Genomic DNA, 20000 nt, shown 5'->3' with positions numbered 1-20000 from the left:
CCTTGTGTGTGTGAAGTTTGCATGTTCTCCCCGTGCCTCGGGGGTTTCCTCCGGGTACTCCGGTTTCCTCCCCCGGTCCAAAGACATGCATGGTAGGTTGATTGGCATCTCTGGAAAATTGTCTGTAGTGTGTGATTGTGTGAGTGAATGAGTGTGTGTGTGTGTGTGTGCCCTGTGATGGGTTGTCACTCCATCCAGGGTGTATCCTGCCTTGATGCCCGATGACGCCTGAGATAGGCACAGGCTCCCCGTGACCCGAGGTAGTTCGGATAAGCGGTAGAAGATGAGTGAGTGAATAATGAGCAGGCCAGAGGTGTCAGTGGTGAGGAAAGTCCTCGAGGCAACAACACCGAGGAAGAAATATGGAGAAGAACTGGATTGTAAAATGGTTTCTGTCTTTTTATTGACAGCAGATAGTGAGATTATAAATCATAAACATGTCGAAGAGTAAATATAAACAGTACTGTTGGGATGAGCTCAGGACAGATGTAATGATTACAGCAGAAGGTGAACATCTACAACATCCAGATGTTGTGTGTGATACTTACGTCACGCAGTTTGCATGATGCTAATCCGTGGTTGTCATCTTCCGTGACCTGAGCGCCACAGACCCGACACACCCTTTGCGTCCGGTCTGTGACTGAAAGTGTAGCCCGGTTCATCTGGCTTTCCTTTTCACACACAAATCCGACACGAGCGTCTGATTTGATTAGAAATATTTACACGTAGGGTTTGTTTGCTTTATTTCCAGTTTATGTACAACAGCATGTTTATATCACCAGCGCTCACAATACAAAGGGTTTAACAGAAGTTTAGCCAATTCCAAAACTTCACCATGAGCAGTCACGAGCGGCCGCGTGTCATATCGGAGGAATAACTTTTCCATATCCGTGACTTTGACAATACCTTCCTTTCACCTCCACTTCAGGTGTGTAGAAGGGTTTTACTGCCATTTGGCCTTCTGCCCCTATTTAACAGGACAACAGTCCTCTTTGTGCCCCTCACTCATGGCCCCCGGTGCTTTTATGTAATCAGACTCCATTCCATAGCTCATTGGGTTTATTTAAAGACTGCAGTTGGTGAACGCTTTCACAGCAACGTCTGCTCCGGACCGAAGTGCATCTCGTTCACGTAGTTACTTAACAAGTTTCGTGTGAGAAGAGGATTAGTGCCGAGTTTTATTTATTTATTTATTTATATTTATTTATATTTATTTATTTATTGAATTGCCCCAGAGTTAGGAGTGCCAAGAACATTTAATTGCTATATCAGTGCAAGACATTTTAATGCTAATAAAATGTAAAGTAAATAAATACAACATTGCATTGATAAATGGTAATGTAGTCTTTACATAACGCCTCTCCATCCCATCACAGGTTTACTGTTATAATAACCTCCAGTCTTTACTTCTGCCCAGGCTTTTCTACTAGAGTTAGAACATGGATGTGAGGATTTGTGTTTTCAGTTACAAGAGCATTAGTGAGATCAGACGTCGGTCAGACGAGGAGGTCTGGGGTGCAGTCAGTGTTCCATTTCATCTCAGAAGTGTTCAGTGGTGTTGAGGCAGAGTCATGGCTCTGTGCAGGACACTCCCGTTCTTCCACTCTTGCCTTTCCACACCATGACCTCTTAAAAGGGTATCTTCATGCCACGGCAGGTTTAAGCCTCTTAGTTCCAGTGAAGGAAAACTTTAACACTACAGCATCCAAGGACATGCTGTGGAATCGTGGGCTTCTAGATTTGTGTTGAGAGTTTGTTGAAGAGCCACGTGGACATTATGGTGAGGTGTTTGGAAAATACTTAGGAATCTAGGAAGGAGGGGTTGGGCTGGGGAATATTGTCATTATTTTTATTCCATCCCACTCCGTTCCATCTTTTTTCTTCTCTTTCATCCATTTTTTTCTGTTCGTTTAATTTTATTTATTTCATTTTTATCATTTTGTTCCGTTTCTGTTCTGTTTTGTATTTGTTCATTTCTTATTTTTATTTAGAGTTTAACCTATTAAATATTTTCATTATGATATTTATTTAATTAAATTTTATTTCAGAATTCTTTTCTCTGGTTACATAAAAGTTCAACATTCGGTACAAATGCTAACTTTAATTATATGCAGTTAGGAATGCAAACCAAATAACAAATGAAAATTAATTTCGATTTGTACGATTTGGACTCAGGAGACTAAACAGCTCAACACTCATTAGAGTTTGGGTTACTTAGTTAGATTATAGTACAACTGAGAGTTAACTTAACTAGCTAACATTACCATGTTACTGAAGCGTGAATGATACTATATTGCACTAGATTATATTACAAATTAAATCCCTTATCCTTTAACTTTTTATCAGTGTTTTATCAGAGGTTCAGAGTCTGATGTCCTTTGGATGAATCTGTGACATTGGATCAGACCTCGGTATCCTCCCAGGTTTCTGCACCTTATTGCCTGTTAGTTGTACTCGAGATGGGTTTTACCGGGCAGATACTTCTCTTTCTACTTTTGTCACTTTTGTTAAATTTAGGACCTCATAAAACTGCCGCCTTTATAAACCTTTCTTCAGCGGTGATGAATGCTTTCGTTTGTAACCACCTTTTGTAATTATATCCTGCCTTTTCAGGAAACCGTATATAGCTCCAGGTCGAGGGTGAAGTACAAAAAAAAAACAGAAAACGCAGCACTGACCTCTAATTCTTGACCAAGTCTTGTTTAGTCTCCTGCTGTAGATGTTGTGATCTTCATGACTCCATGATAGTTATCTCTTCCTTATCTATTACACTATTCCTGTTGTTGCTATTACAACATGACGGCTGCTGGTGCTATAATAACTTCTGACTACTGCTGTACTTCTACCATCTCTAGGTCTATTTTCACTCCTTCTATTTCAACTACAACTACTACTGACGTATATAGCAACTCTTACAATACTATTATTAGTGCTATTAATACAAATTCTACTTATTTTCCTATTCCTACTCATTTTGCTGCCATATTATAAATTCTACGTCTACTTGCTGCCACGACACCTTTTACTTCGGTTACATTATGACTGTCACCATCACAATACTACTTTTATTTCGAATAAAATATATTTTTATTTCTACTACTGCTAATTATACTATAACTATAATAAGACTATACTCTTTGTACTAGGTGTTTGTTTCAGTAGGTGTTTGTTTCATTAGGTGTCCCAGTAGGTGTTTGTTTCATTAGGTGTTTGTTTTAGCAGGTGTTTGTTTCAGTAGGTGTTTCACTAGGTGTTTGTTTCATTAGGTGTTTCAGTAGGTGTTTCAGTAGGTGTTTGTTTCAATAGGTGTTTGTTTCAATAGGTGTTTGTTTCAGTAGGTGTTTCAATAGGTGTTTGTTTCAGTAGGTGTTTGTTTTAGTAGGTGTTTCAGTAGGTGTTTGTTTCATTAGGTGTTTCAATAGGTGTTTGTTTCAGTAGGTGTTTCAGTAGGTGTTTGTTTCATTAGGTGTTTGTTTTAGTAGGTGTTTCATTAGGTGTTTGTTTCACTAGGTGTTTCAGTAGGTGTTTGTTTCATTAGGTGTTTCAGTAGGTGTTTCAGTAGGTGTTTGTTTCAGTAGGTGTTTCAGTAGGTGTTTCATTAGGTGTGTGTTTCAGTAGGTGTTTGTTTCATTAGGTGTTTGTTTCATTAGGTGTTTGTTTTAGTAGGTGTTTCATTAGGTGTGTGTTTCAGTAGGTGTTTGTTTCAGTAGGTGTTTCATTAGGTGTTTGTTTCATTAGGTGTTTGTTTCATTAGGTGTTTGTTTCATTAGGTGTTTGTTTCAGTAGTCTTGATAGTACATTACACAATTACTCTTTCTAGTTCCATAAATACTCTAGTGTTACTTTTACAATACTACATTTTACTTTAACTATTATTATTATTATTATTATTATTATTATTATTATTATTATTATTATTATTACTGATGCTATTCTACTGCTGTCGCTTCTTCCACTGACACAAATAATTAAATACTTCTATTATAACTGATACTATAGAGCACAATCATGCCATTGCTATTACTCCTGCTACTAAAGGCTGAAACTCACTGCTTCATTTCTCAATAAAATTATGTAATGCTTACAACAGTATTACGTGGCATCTGATGCCAGGGACTTTCCCCATGTGGCACAATTCTGAGCCAAACCGTAGGCTTGGAGTTGGCACACACTGTTAACAAGCTCCCTCTGACTTTATTTAATTGTACGCTGTAGTCACCGTCTGGCTCTTCTTTACTATTTATTGTTACTTTTAACTTTTCTAATTAGCTTCCGTCTGTTTGTCCGGTCGCACATCGGCCACCTCGTGGCGTCTCGTGAGCCTGTGGTTTTGAAACACCAGCAATTCAGCGGTTTGTCAGTTTCAGCAAATTCAGCAAATTATAACGCTGCGATTGTCACGTTGTTCTTATGTCGGGAATTTAACATATTACAGTCTCATGGGTGAAATTCGTACTGACGATTCTCTTTGGGAGTGACAAGATGGGACAGGATTAGGAACGAGTACATCAGAGGGACAAAGTTAGGGAGGACGGATTAAGATGGTTTGGACATGTTCAGAGGAGGGAGAGTGAGTATATTGGTAGGAGAATGTTGGACATGGAGCTGCCAGACAGGAGGCAAAGGGGAAGGCCAAAGAGGAGGTATATGGATGTAATTAATGAGGATATGAAGCTAGTGGGTGCAAGTGTTGAGGATGCAGAAGATAGGGGTAGGTGGAGAGAGATGATTCGCTGTGGCGACCCCTGAAGGGAAAAGCCGAAAGAAGAAGACAGTCTCATGGGTGAACAGACAAGTAAAATATCTATTATATGAATATGTTTCTTCTAATCCTTACTAAATTAGTGTGGTGTAATTGTGTGTTTGGTTGGTGGAGCTGCTACTGCACTTCTGATGCCTTGTGTTCTCATTCATAAGCACTTAACTCTGAAAGTGTGCTTGTGCACTACACTATAGATGTCTGTCTGTTGTCCAACAACTTGTGCTCAAAATAGACTCTCTGTACTGTTATTAAACACCCTCCCTCTCTCACACACACACACACACACACACACACACACACACACACACACACACACACACACACACCTCCAACCGTAGTCTCTCAGCACCACACCCTGTACTGACCGCTTGCCTCTTGAGAACTAAGATATATAAAGTGCTTCAGATATGGCTGTAAACATCACAGCTTCAGTTTGAGGGAACACTCGTGACACACTCGGGTTATGTCTTTTTATTCTAAACATGATATTTAGTTAAGTTTGTACATTTTTAGTAAATATCTCTATAGTATCTCAAACCTTATATTCAAACTTAAACAGTGGATTTGAATACTAAATATCTTAAAATAGAAATATTTTATGACCTTTTTCTGATTGGTTAGAAGGTCTTGGTTTCTTTTCCGTAGCTGTTGCTCTGACAGAAGCTCCAGATGAAGGTGTATGTTAATTTGTTTCGTCTGTGGAGACATTTATGTAACAGTTATAGAAGGAGTCTCCAGCGTCTGATAAAGCTTCGGGACTTGTTAACTATTAGAGAGACAGAAAGATATGGTGAGAGTTTATATGTCTTTATGTTTATAGCTACTGTAATGTACTGTGTTTAACTGATAAAATCTGCAGTATAAAATCACACTCCGGACGCATCACAGCACCAGTCGATTATCTTCCTATTACAGCAAATCTACAAGTGTTTTATTCCTTATGCAACGTTCACACATACTGAAAATTGCCAGTCACTGAAGTAGGTGTTTCAGTAGGTGTTTGTTCAGTAGGTGTTTGTTTCAGTAGGTGTTTCAGTAGGTGTTTGTTTCAGTAGGTGTTTCAGTAGGTGTTTGTTTCAGTAGGTGTTTGTTTCAGTAGGTGTTTGTTTCAGTAAGTAGGTGTTTCAGTAGGTGTTTGTTTCAGTAGGTGTTTCAGTAGGTGTTTCAGTAGGTGTTCCAGTAGGTGTCCGAGTAGGTGTTTGTTTCAGTAGGTGTTTGTTTTAGTAGCTGTTTGTTTCATTAGGTGTTTGTTTCAGTAGGTGTTTCAGTAGGTGTTTCAGTAGGTGTTTGTTTCAGTAGGTGTTTCAGTAGGTGTTTGTTTCAGTAGGTGTTTCAGTAGGTGTTTGTTTTAGTAGGTGTTTCAGTAGGTGTTTGTTTCAGTAGGTGTTTCAGTAGGTGTTTGTTTCAGTAGGTGTTTGTTTCAGTAAGTAGGTGTTTCAGTAGGTGTTTGTTTCAGTAGGTGTTTCAGTAGGTGTTTCAGTAGGTGTTCCAGTAGGTGTCCGAGTAGGTGTTTGTTTCAGTAGGTGTTTGTTTTAGTAGCTGTTTGTTTCATTAGGTGTTTGTTTCAGTAGGTGTTTCAGTAGGTGTTTCAGTAGGTGTTTGTTTCAGTAGGTGTTTCAGTAGGTGTTTGTTTCAGTAGGTGTTTCAGTAGGTGTTTGTTTCAGTAGGTATTCAGTAGGTGTTTCAGTAGGTGTTTGTTTCAGTAGGTGTTTCAGTAGGTGTTTGTTTCAGTAGGTGTTTCAGTAGGTGTTTGTTTCAGTAGGTGTTTCAGTAGGTGTTTCAGTAGGTGTTTGTTTCAGTAGGTGTTTCAGTAGGTGTTTGTTTCAGTAGGTGTTTCAGTAGGTGTTTGTTTCAGTAGGTGTTTCAGTAGGTGTTTCAGTATTTCTCCATGAATGAAATTCACCTTTTCTCAACATTGGCAAGTCACGTCACTGCACGCACCCATGTCTAGTCTCCAAAGGTCGTAGTTATTCATGTCATAGGAACTCTAAAGTTAACGGTAAAATGATTGTCTCTTCTTTATTTCATCTGAATTGCTTTATTCACACTAATCTATTATCTTGTACTTGGTAAAAGAGTGAGTTTATAGCAGCTGAGCCGAGTGGGCAGCCTGGGTGACCATTCACAACTGTTGTAAATATTTAGTCTGTGTGCTGACCTGCATCACATGGCCTGTTATGAGCTCCTATTTCTGGAAACCCTCAGCCATTAAAAGGTAGACCTGGTGTTGGTGTCTGTACCGTCAAGATGTAGAGAAGTAAATACGTCTTACTGGAACTTACCTAATCCCTGCAGACTTCACACATCGAAGGTGTGTTTCCACTGGTCTTAATCCTAATATGTGTTATTGTTCAACTGGAAATAAACTGTATATTCTTACTTATGTATGTGTTATTATACAGAAAGTCAAACCCCCAAGATTCTATATAAACCCTAAGGAACCTAACACTAACCCTCTGGTGTACATTGGTGCATTACTGAGATTCCAAGCCCAAGACCCAAGTCCCTAAATTAGCTTAGTGTCAATTTTCTATCATACAGCATGAGGCACATTTTCTATTGCAGTTTAGTGACTAGCCATAGACAAGACTAGTAGTTTTAATAAAGCAACAATACAGAGGGTGCCAACAAAAACCCCCGGTGCATTAGCACTCACTATTTGGGTTGCGTTCTACCCTACGTAGCCAACAAAGACCAACCTCGTCTGAAGTTAGTGGATCAGATTGAACCAGCAAAGAGCAAGAAATTCGTTGTGATTAATTAGTGATTGGATGAGTTTTAAAACTACCATAAAATTTACATATGGTAGAGAAGTGCTTCTAGTCAGGGACATTACACAGAGCAGTTTGGTGACAATTTCACACTTACATCCGTAACACATCCTCAGCAGGAACTGAGAAGGCACACGTGGATTATTTCATCTGTTCTCCGTTGTTTTTAGAGGAGACATTTAAGAGAAGTACACAGATTAAACACCCACTACTACAAATGACACCCAGGGCAGATCGCAAACCACAACTACAACAGCATGAACCCAGTGTGTGTGTTTGTGTCAGATAGTTTGCAGATCCACTTGCAGGTTCCAACCCTAATACTGTAGGTATTGATGGGTCTAGAATTGAGACCTCTTTTTGGTTTCACATCCAACCTTCACTGATACATTGAAGCTCCACTTAAACAACTGCAGCCACCAAATTTATACACAACGGAAACCTAAATAATGTCAAAAAGAAACTGTACAAAAGTGGTTTGTCCTCATTACAGGGAATCACAGGGAGGATCGTTTAAAAACTGCTCAACTCATTACATCCTGTACCAATAAGGCAATAAATTAGATTCATTTCCTCAGAACAATAATACAGTAGGTGTTAATAGAGTGTGAAGGGCATGGACACACTCACACACACACACTCACACACTCACACACACACACACACTTGTGCACACACACACACACACACCTTGAATGTGTGAAGTGCGCATAGAGAGAGCGAGGAGGAGTAATTACCATTATGCAGCTCTCAGCTCAGCTGCTCAGGGACTATGGAACAGACTAATTGTTATTTCCTGCTGCTCCCTCTCAGTCCTGCTCTCCTCTCTGGTGGCCTTACACACCTGTCTTACCTGCTAAGCTTTGTCTTAAAGAGACAGGTTTGTATGAAAAAATCTTTTTGATTGAACCGAATCTCTAGACAAGGCATGAAATCGCATGTTCGTGTAGTAACGCCTACACGTAATACTGACAATGTTGCACCGATGACACGAAATGACAGAGATCTGGAGGATCAATGATTGCAAACCAATGCAACTGGGGTCTGTGAAAAACATCGAGGAGACACGACTCCATCTCCGTACAAGTCGAGGATATATATATTTATATATATATATAATTTATTTATTTATTGTTTTTGGTTCTGTGAGTATTATTGCATGCCACGTTATGCAGCTTTGCTCATTTCTTAATGGACCGTAGTAAGCATGCTCTAAAAAGCTCGCCAGGCCACATCAAACAAAACCACATCAGTCGCTTGGCAATTATTCCCGAACACAGTACAAACAATCACAAAGAAAATGAAAATGCCACGTCTGGGGACGAGGACCGTGTAAATATTGCAGTTGCTTTGAAAGCATTTTCAAAATTAGAGACAATTCAACACCTTCCCCATGGGATCATATGGTGCTGACATCAGCACATTCAGAACATTCAAGGATTTTTCGAGATGCAAAGATCTCAGTGGTGGTGCAAAGATTCAGGCTCTGGGTTACTGTTTAGAAGGTCAGGGGTTCAAGCCCCAGCACCACTGCCAATGCTTGGGCCTTGAGCTGTCAGGGGATGAAAACAGACCCAAATGCTGGAAAGCGTAAAGTAAAATTGGGTTTAATACATAAAAAAACACAAAACAGGGACACGGACTAGAGACATGACAACATCAGATGACAGCAGACAACAAGAAAACATCAGAGGATTCCACGGTTAAATACACGTGACAATAAGGAACACATAAGAAACAGGTGTGCAGAGGCGGGCAGGAAAAGAATGGGCGGGGCAGACACGTGACCCAAAACATAAACAGATGCACATGGCCAAAGTCCGGTCTGAGTCCTGACATGAGCAAGGCCCTTAACCATCTCTGCTCCAGGGAGCTGTATTATAGATGTGAAAGCTGTTCGAGCGCTTATTTGAGTTACTATGTATATCCTTGCATGCACAAGTCTGGCCGTTCTCCTCTGAGCCGCCTCTGCAGGCAGAACTGTCGCTCGCTGGGTGTCATTTGTTTTTCACACCATTCTGTATAAACCATAGAGACTTCTGTGTGGGGAAAAAAACAGGAGATCAGACGTTTCTGAAATACTCAAACCAGCTCGTCTTGCATGAACAGCTATGACTACGCCACGCCAAGTCACTAAGATCACATTTTTCCACATTCTGACGTCTGATTTAAACATTAACCGAAGTCCCGAGTCTCGAGGTGTTTGTCTTAGGGCCAGATTTGTGTAAACCATAGAACTGTGGTTTACATTCTGGGAATCTTTTAAGCGACTGTATGTGAAGTTATGTGCGTTGCACACATTCAGCCATGACGCGTGAAGGAGCCAAATGAGATCATAAGGTCATTTAATATTAAAATGTTTCCCGAACAGAACAGGAGCAGGTAAATTAATATTTCAAACACATAACCTAGAAAATATCATCAACTACGATAACCATGACGGGGGAAATACGCATGATATGAAATCTGAATACTAGCACAAGCCAGAGAGTCGGATCATATTCTGCAGGATGTGCAATGTCTTATTAATGAACTTATTAACCATTCAGAAGATTCCAGAAATCAGACCAGAATAATTTCACACGATCCGTCGCGGTCGGAAACCAGTCAGTAGGCAGCCATTTGGCCCAAATAAAAAGAAAATCATTAATTCATCTCTGAAGGCAGGCGTTTTACCACATGTGGCTGCTATAAAGAGACGTGAGCTCTCTAAATCTTTTGAACTTTCTCTCCTCCTTATGGTGAGTAATTGGTCCCAGGACACCACTGTGTGTTTGTACCTCATGCTTTCCATCTCCCTGGAGAAGGAACGGAGGCTCTGTGTTTGTTCCAGCAGCTGTAGACCACTAAAGCTCGACATTGTGGGTGAAGCCAAGCGGACGTGAGGAGAATCCAGTCGTATCCTAAACCCAAATCCTCAAACAGCATTAACTCTGTCTCCATATTCACATTTTGATTGATTGAGTATGGATATAGATGTTGTACCATAATGACCTCAGGGAAATGGAGAAGCGGTGCCGGAAATGTTAAAATGACCACTCGAAGTGAGAAGGAACTTCATCTGTAAAGTGAACGAATGGACTGAGTGAGTCATGGATGCAAAAACACTTGTACTAATATTCCCCTGTAACTACATCAGACAATCCACTCAGCTTGCTAATTCATTTTTAACCAGATAACCAGAGTTTATCTCCAAACAAACAAACATGCAGTCAGTAATTCCAGCTAGTCAGTAAATCAGTCATAAGGTCAATAATTAGTCAGAGTGATTATTCATTCAGTCAGTTTGTAGATCAGTCCGTCATTATGTCACCCAGTCAGTACTGTATGTCACCCAGTCAGTATGTCACCCAGTCAGTATGTCACCCAGTCAGTATGTCACCCAGTCAGTATGGCACCCAGTCAGTATGTCAACCAGTCAGTATGGCACCCAGTCAGTATGTCAACCAGTCAGTATGGCACCCAGTCAGTATGTTATCCAGTCAGTATGTCACCCAGTCAGTATGTCGCCCAGTCAGTATGGCACCCAGTCAGTATGTCAACCAGTCAGTATGTCACCCAGTCAGTATGTCACCCAGTCAGTATGTCACCTAGTCAGTATGTCACCCAGTCAGTATGTCATCCAGTCAGTATGTCATCCAGTCAGTATGTTATCCAGTCAGTATGTCACCCAGTCAGTATGTCACCCAGTCAGTATGGCACCCAGTCAGTATGTCAACCAGTCAGTATGTCATCCAGTCAGTATGTCACCCAGTCAGTATGTTATCCAGTCAGTATGTCACCCAGTCAGTAATCGTCAGTCAGTCAGAAGGTCAGTCAAGTCAGTTATTTTCATTCATTCAGCCAGTCAGTAACTGAGGGACTTATTGACAGTTATTACACTTACTAGTTGTCTATCTTTCAGTCAACAGTTTTCAGTATTTCGTCAGTAAGTCTGTCAGTAAGTAATTACCCGACGGTCATTCAGTACGTCAGTCAGTCAGGCAGTAATTGTTAGTAAGTCATCAATGATGATTTCAGTCAGTAATTCAATCAGTTGCTCTATTTGTATGTCAGTATATCAGGCAGTAAGTAATTGTCAGTATTTCATCAATAGTTCTGTCAGTCGTCGTTGTCTCTCACTCACTCAGTCAGTTAGTCAGTCAGTAATACCATTACTCAGACAGTCAGTAATTCAGTACGATATAAAATTTGTTTAAATAGTATTTTTAATATTTGAATTTTAATTAATATTCATATTGTCAGTTTACGCTATTCTGTATTGTGCTACTGTATGTACAATATGTTTTTACTGAATATGCAAAGTGTACAGTAAGAAGTAGAACATTGGCTGGCTGGATAATAAGCCTCATAAACTGCAGAATACACGTATAAAAATATTAGTAACAATGCAATTGCAATAAGGAGCATAATAAAAGAGGAGTAAACTGTACTGCTGCTGGGTTTTAACAGTCCTCCCAGTGTGTTGTCTTACTTTATGTAGAGATTTCCTCTTGTATGCAGTCATAAAGATTCATTTACTATTGAAATGCTTTTTCATTGGTCAGCTGAGGGCACAGACAAACTTGGAGTGAAGCAACGGTGATAAATCTGGCAGCTGCTCGGGGTGTGGCGGGCTTTCAGTCCCTCCATCACGTTCTGTCTCCGTGGATAAATATAGGTTGCTAAGAGATCAGCATGTGTGCTAAGAGGCATGCGGTTATGAGAGGCTCCGTATGAAGGAACTCACCCGCGCAGGACGACGCAACGTGACGCAAAGTTCTCGCCTACTTCCCAAGTGTTAGTCCATTAAAGCTGATTTGTGGTGATGGAGGTGTTGCTGTGTTTGTTTTTGTTTGTTTTGTCAGCATTATGTGAAACTTTTGGGAAGTTGAAAATATCTGTGGCTAATTTTCAAATGTCAAAATGACGTTTACATTGTTGGATTTATTGTTTTTAAATTCGGGACAAGCTTTTTTCTCATTTTTATATCTTCTGTGGTATTAGAGTGGGGAGGGAGGTGGAGGTGGGGATTGCTGAAGCTATTATCTATTCGCTTCATTCAGCATTTTTCAGCTCTTTCAATATCCAATCGTTATGATCTGAAGTCAAGTTTTGATAAAAAAAAATTTTCTTTCAGCTCTGCTATTCATTCCGTCTTATTATTAAACTGTAATTGAATGCTGGATAATCTGTGAGATCATTTAACATTTTTTTGGAAGGAGACTCTAGTGTCAGCAGTCATGTTTTTTCAGACATTGTGTTGACGGTATGTTGAAAAAGGACTAAAAGGATCTAACTTGGTTTGGCAACTAACATTTTCTACCACTTTTTCTACCCGTGACCTACCTCGGGTCACGGGGAGCCTGTGCCTATCTCAGGCGTCATCGGGCATCAAGGCAGGATACACCCTGGACAGAGTGCCAACCCATCCCAGGGCACACACAGACACACACTCTCATTCACTCACGCAATCACACACTACGGAGAATTTTCCAGAGATGCCAATCAACCTACCATGCATGTCTTTGGACCGGGGGAGGAAACCGGAGTACCCGGAGGAAACCCCCGAGGCACAGGGAGAACATGCAAACTCCACACACACAAGGTGGAGGCGGGAATCGAACCCCCAACCCTGGAGGTGTGAGGGGAACGTGCTAACCACTAAGCCACCGTGACCCCCACAACTAACATTAAACTTACCTAAAAAAAAACATAAAAGGTTTGAGAAGTGTTTCCGAGGAATAAACCACTTCAGGCCGCGCTGTTTATTGCTCATCACCGCAGTGTTATTGTGTAAAACTTTACAGGAAATCAACATTCATTTACATGAGCTTTGGTTTGGAAATCTTCATGTCTCATGATCTTCATGACACCCTTTAAATCATTCTCTTTAATCAAGCTGGCTAAAACTACCATTCCTTCCACTATACTTTTTCCATTCCAGTCTTAAAAGGAAGTCGTTCCTCCTGTCTAGCTAGTCAGAAGAAATAATGAATCATCCCGTGGTTTAACAGTTTGTCCCGTATACTGAAGACTTTCAGTGAGTGAACATTCTGATGGAAAAAAACAACCCCACAAAGGCCTGTATAAAAAAGTAGGATTAATGGGCTCTAATAAAGCTGCCATTGTTTGTTACTTGGCTAACAGGGTACTGGTTTGCTTTTATGCTCCAGTTGCTTGAGGAGGTCCTCTGAATTCTGTGTTTGTTTGAGTCAGCACACTCGGACTGTCATGAGGACGACAAATATTCATGTCATGAGACTGTAGAAACGGTAGACATGAAATTGATTTTTATTCCTTTTTTTGAGCTTGCTAACGACGTCTCAGTCATTGTAATGTGACTTAGTTGTTATTTGTGTGTGGAAGTCGTTTTAATGGAGGTTTAGCCTGTACAGTATGTATGAGGAAGTATTATTATTTCTTGCTATGTTAATTGCTTTTTATGTTTACTTTCATTATTTGGACAATTGTGTTCTTGAATTTAAGTGTGGACAAATGAGTAGCTCTCGGTATCAGGGACAAGATTTCATGTCCTGGATCATAGTTTTAATTAATCTTATTGCCCCGGGTCACTCTGTGGAGTCTCTACCCTGCTTAGTCAACTGTAAGAATGGAAGTTCAGCCATGATGCTGTAGGCCATGCAAACTAAATTGGGAGCTCAACACATAAAAATCACCTATTCTCTGTTGCATCACTGACCACAGATTCTGGAAGCAGCATCAGGACAAGAACTGTAAGTTGGGACCTTTGTGAAATGGCTGACCCTCGCCAAGCAGCTGCACATACTGTAAGTCTGAGGTCACTATGCCAGGCATTGGCAGGAAGAGTGCACACTGCCCCTGGGCTCTGGAGTAATGAATCACCCTTCACCATCTCGCAGGCTGAGGAATGGATGTGGGTTTGGTAGATCCAAAGACGCCTCTGCTTACCAGAACGCACAATGCCAACAGTAATGTTGGGTGCGACTCTTAGTTCCTCTGGACTATATGATAATGGAAGTGGTATCTCACCGGTTAAAGAGTTAGACTACTGATTGGAAGGTTGTGAGTTCAAATCACTGGACTACCAAGCTGCCACTGCTGGGCTTGTACAGTATGGGGCATGTGGTAGCCTAGTGGTTAAGGTGTTGGGCTACCAATTTAGAAGGTTGTGAGTTCGATCCCAGGTGCCACATGATGCCACAGTTGGGTCCCTGAGCAAGGCCCTTAACCCTCAGTTGTATAAATATGAAATAATGTACAGTAAGTCGCTCTGGATAAGAGTGTCTGCTAAATGCTGTAAATGTAATGTATGTGTGTGTGAGCCAGGCATTTATTTATTACCTCACAAGTCCTTTCTTTATTCTAATTCCCACAAAGAAGTGAGGGGGCAACTCCATATTAATCCTCGTGTTATTCCTTTTGTTTTTTTTTTGTTTTTTGAATGCAAATTCTTATTTACGTTCTGTCGAACTACATACAGTAGTATATCGAATATCAGGACCAGGAACATGTAGGTACGCGGAAGCACAGCTAAAGTTTTTAATATCATTTTTTTTCTTCTGAGTTTAAAAGGGAACACGGCATCTAATAGCTATAGTATTAGCTAAAAACTTTCACAATGTGTTATATGACTACATACTCACTGCATAGTCAGTATTTGTCATACACAGCTACAATATGTCGATGTTCAGGACTGGGCTGAACACTGCAGGCTTATGTGGATTAGCACATTTAGCTAACTCTTACTGACTTTACTGACTTTACTGAAGATAAATGAACGAATTGTCAGTCCACAATATTGTGCTCACCATCATTTTAACTACACAATGCAGAAGTTGTAATGTGATCTAGCAAGACTAGTTATTTTAGTTTGACCTCCCACTTTGCAAATATGACATTTGAGAGAACAATAAACCTTTGAACAATACGACATGAATGAGGAAAGTTTAAGAGCTTACGTTTCGGTTCACAGGAAAACGGGTCAATCAGTTGTAACTACTGTATGATGTTGTCAGTTCTTTCTTTGAAGCAATTGTATAGCTGTATATTGTGTGAACATAAATCATTTTTCCCCATCAACTTGAAACATCTTACTGGTAGCTATGTCATTTTTTTTTACCAAATCTGTGTTTTTGTATTTGAAAAAATATTGAATTGAATTATTGGTGTTCATGAAAACCAAGTGGATTTAAAAACAACACCCAGACTTGATTCTGTACAAGTTGCTCTAAGTGCGTAGTCCTTTGACAGAAAGGTGCAGGACAATCTAATCTGATCTCCAGAAAGTCGAGAGGTCTGTGAACTTTCATTTGTAGAAAACAAGCAGCTTTGTTTGCGAGGAGCCAAATGACCTCCAGCTCCTTCTTTCAAGTCAGGTTTTTTTTTTTTTTTTTTTTTGTAGGTATTTGGTCACACCGTCATTCCGGTTCTTGTCTTTTCTATAAAAAATCTCTATCACTGTGAGCTTTGAAACAAGAGCTTTCATCCACAGGAGTTATTTCAGGCCGTGTGCGTTGCATAGAGGCTTGTATAATAGGGCCAAGGCTCAAATAGGTGGTGCTAAAAACAAGTAAACAGTGTAACGTAATGACATTATGGTGAGTCACATAGCCAGTAATGTGCATTAATACAGACACTTATTACTATCTGACCGTCATCTGCTTCTGATAAGGTTTATAACGTAGCACAGCTCCAGTCTTTATTTTCTCTTAACCTGTCAGTAAGCAGCAGACGGTTCGGTTAGCTCACACACTTTTGTTCAGTTTTGACCGTATCCACACAGATAATTCAACAGAAAGAAAGAAAAAGACATCCGCCCACCGACCGAGTGTACAGTAGTGCAGTGGGTGGTGAGATTTAATAACGAGTTACAGCATCAGTGGGTTTTTTCCTGCCTGTTGACTACAAGTTTAAACTAAGATCCCAGATGTGAAATACAGCTGTCTCAGACATTTAGGCTTTGGATTTCTCACTTTCTCTTTACCATCAAACTGTGAGGAAAACCGAGGACCTTAGAAGAGTTTAACGGTCAGATAGTCGTTCAGCGTCTGTATTAATGCACAAGTAGCTACTGTGTGTAACTCACCATAATGTTATTACATTCCCAGTTACAGTAGGTTTCTACAGTAGGACACTGAAATGTGACCGGGCAGAAAACTAGAGGTTTTACTTCTAAAAATGTTCCCATTAGACTTCATTTCTTAGAATTAATATTGACCGCCATTTCTTAATTACGTTCCGAACAGAGGATATTGGCATCTGAAAACGCTTTGCTATCTTCTCATAGCCTTCTCCTGCTTTGTGAGCGTCAACTGTTTTCAGTTGCAGTTTTCTAGACAACTGCTTAGAAGAACCCATGGTGCCGATTGTCGAGGCAAAGGTCAGATGAGTCTGGGCATCTGGGCATTTACCCTCGAAATTGACATCACCTGGTCTTTCCAGACAATGATTGAGAACAATCCATGACACTGTCAGGTCTCAGCTTTCCAAAGGGCGCGGTGCATGCTATAAAATCTGCAGGGTGCCCGAACCTTCGCAGACCCCATTTTCGTTGTTTTCTGTTATTTTAAGAGTGTAAATGGTGGAAATAAAATCAAACTTTTTTTGACATATCATAAGAATGTCTAATCTGTAATTTGATGCCTTTTGGAGATTTTTCCATCTTTTCTTGGCTTCTTTATGCACATTAATACAAAAATTTACCTGGGGTGCCTAAACTTTCAAGCCCCACTGTAGATTGAGTTAGAGCGAGAGGTCAGAAGAGACGGAGGACGTATTTGGGTCGTAGAATGTGCAGCCAACAATAAGCACTAATCTCTTAATCAGGTTAGTCATCAAGCACAGAGTTGACGTTACAGGTTCAGCTCAGGGACTTACACACACTATAGCTGACAGCACGTCACTGAAATGCTGCACACATCAGCGTTAACGTGTTAGACGTAGTTGATGGTTTGCCTACACGGTACGGACGTGTCCACGTTGATACCGGTATCTAATATCTGACTCGTTGCTCTTATTTATAACTTTCTAAAATAAAAATATGCACTTTGGAATCTGAATGAAAGCGAACTCCTCCCCAAGCACCCCTAAAAAGCGTGAGTCTACCTTTAAAAGGCCGGGCAGATGCATTAGTAACCCGGTCGCTGTGTGATTTAGGCGTGCCAGCAGGGAAGCTGAGAGTTTCCTGCTCTCCCACAGGAATCGGCTCAAACCTAAAAGGCTCTTTGTGTTGACAGCGGCATGACGGTGGAGTTCTAGACAAGAGCACTTTCAGAACGTCTTCTCCTGTCACCACCAGCGCTGTGGTGATCTTACATATATCATGATTACACTGATGCTCCAAAGCTGAATTCCTAGATATAAAATCTCAAGTGCAGCAGTTCGGATCATATGTAATATTAAATATCCACGTTAATCCGCTTGAGTTGCCCTGGAACGTGGCACGTCGACCCGATCCGCCGTTGTACGGCATTTCCGATTGCATAATGACTGAATGACACAACAAGGTTACTGTGCAGCAGAATGAAAACTTTATTAATAATTAGCAGAGCTCTGAGGTCAAGGTCTACCCTCCATGGCACGTTCACATGTTTTCCATCTCACAGCAGACCGGTAAAGACGTCTCCTCGGTCCTCCCGAGTTACCCTTTGCTTGCTTTTGTATTTCTAAATGCCATCAAATGCAGACGGTCTTTCGGAAAGCGGCGACTTTTCATCCATGACGTGAGTCTGCCGGTTCTGTTTCACGCTAACATTAAGCTTTGAGTAGCTTCACTCAGTCGAACCAATTTATCAGGACGTGTTTGTTTGCTTGGTTGACGGGCGCATCTCTGGAGAACTGAATGAAGATTACCGTCGTTGTAACGTCATCGATTTACACTCGGTCTCTTGCGAGGGCTGTAGTGTGAAAGTGTTAGCGATGTGATAAAGAATAGAGTCGAGTGTTATTTTAATCCATGAGTGGAAATGACATGTCACAGCAAGTTAGTGAGATTTCTGTACAGATTAAATGCACAGAAATATTACAGGCAGTCAGGTGTAAATGTGTTGAGCAGTCGTACAGTAGTACCACAAAAATGTGTACAGTACAGCGCACAGAATCAGCAGACATGTCCATCGTCCCCGGTGTCTACACCGTCGGGTAGCAGCGAGCGAGAATGACTTGTCCAGTTATTTATTTTTTTACTAGAGATTAGATGTTGTTTACTAGAGAAGCAGTTCTGGTGTTTTCCCAGTATGGCACTGGAACAGTGTTTGCTCTTGTCCACCGTCCACCTTTCCCTGCTTCCACGGTGTCCAGTTTGCAGCCTAAAACAAAACCAGATTTTCCTGATTAGAGATCCAATCCTGCTCCATCTTATTACACCAAAGACCATGACACTTACTGTACAACCTCAGTCTGATCGAAGGTCTCCAGCAATATGGTGCATATACTTTTAGGATCTGCTTTTGACCACAGAATCTGTTTACACCTCGCCGTTCTATTTACAATCGTCGAAGAACACGGTGAGGAACTGTAAGCTTTGCAGATCTGTCTCAGGGTTTACTGGTAGACCGTCTTAGGTGAGCAGGTGTACTGTAAGTAGAGACCCAGGAAAATAGCGGTAGTATAAAATGTCAAAATATTTGGGAAGCTTTCTTTCTTTAAGTGCATTAATACATACTAAGGATAAGGAACGATCGTGTTGTCCATCGTGGGTTTGACCTTGATTTGTCGGGTTTTTTTCTTGCACCACACACACACAATACGTAAGTTTAGATAGAGGCTTTAATTTTTAACAGCATTCTGAAAGGTGTGGTGACTGTGATAGTGTTCTGTGATGCCCTTTATTCTGTAATAAGTATCACACAGTCATATCACACCGTTTACTTCGCAGCTGGAAGGCTTTCGTTGCTGCTGTTGTAAAATGGACTCGCGCTTTATATGGAGATCTTCCATGTACAGATAAAGAACCCTCATAAAAATGCCTATTTGATTACGTAGAGAGAACCTGTGGTACTTCGTATTGGAGCATCGAATTGGTTTTATTATAAAGAAATACAATGTACAAAGGTTATCTAAAGATATCCTGAGTGGAGTAACACAAAGCATGATGTTATGTATGTCTGGATCTTCTGCTTTCAAGCTGTTTTCTGAGAATTTTGTGAAAAAGAAAAATAAAGAGCATGATATTAGAGATAAAATGAATTTTATGCTTGGATGAGATGAAAAAGTTGGTTTACCCCTAAAGGTCAATCAGAGAAGCCTTTGTATTTTGTAACTGTGGAGATCTACAACATTTACTGAAGATTAACCAACTGTGAAGTCCTGAATATTTAACACTAGATTTACTGACTTTTTTATTTTCTGGTGCGGGTCCCGAGGTGTGATTCCCCCCTGTTGAGATTTTCACAGTTCTTCAGCCCTGGTTTTGTTGTGCAAACACCCCCATCACCTGTGAGGCCTGGCTCATTTGCATTTGTTCACTCAGAGTAGCTCAGATCCAAGGCAGGCCAAACCTCTGT

At 40.6% G+C, this 20000-nt stretch overlaps 1 protein-coding gene across 10 annotated transcripts in view; it reads left to right on the top strand.

Moving 5' to 3' along the window:
• Positions 1 to 20000, top strand: part of cobl (cordon-bleu WH2 repeat protein) — a 68169-nt gene that overhangs the window by 1492 nt on the left and 46677 nt on the right. For 5 of the 10 annotated variants that reach the window (XM_060871207.1, XM_060871204.1, XM_060871208.1 and 2 more), the window contains exon 1: positions 17932 to 18218. The exons of 1 other annotated variant lie outside the window; for it this stretch is intronic. In XM_060871207.1, the coding sequence (XP_060727190.1) occupies positions 18166 to 18218 (53 nt within the window). In that variant the 5' untranslated portion in view covers positions 17932 to 18165. Of the gene's footprint in view, positions 1 to 17931; positions 18219 to 20000 lie in introns of those variants that run through there. 4 more of the 10 variants (XM_060871211.1, XM_060871212.1, XM_060871210.1 and 1 more) reach the window with 1 other exon arrangement.

This window comes from Tachysurus vachellii, chromosome 5 (genome assembly GCF_030014155.1).
Source record: "Tachysurus vachellii isolate PV-2020 chromosome 5, HZAU_Pvac_v1, whole genome shotgun sequence".
Lineage (NCBI taxonomy): Eukaryota > Metazoa > Chordata > Actinopteri > Siluriformes > Bagridae > Tachysurus > Tachysurus vachellii.
Note: the sequence above shows the minus strand (reverse complement) of the source record. Positions and strands in the feature narration are given on the sequence as shown.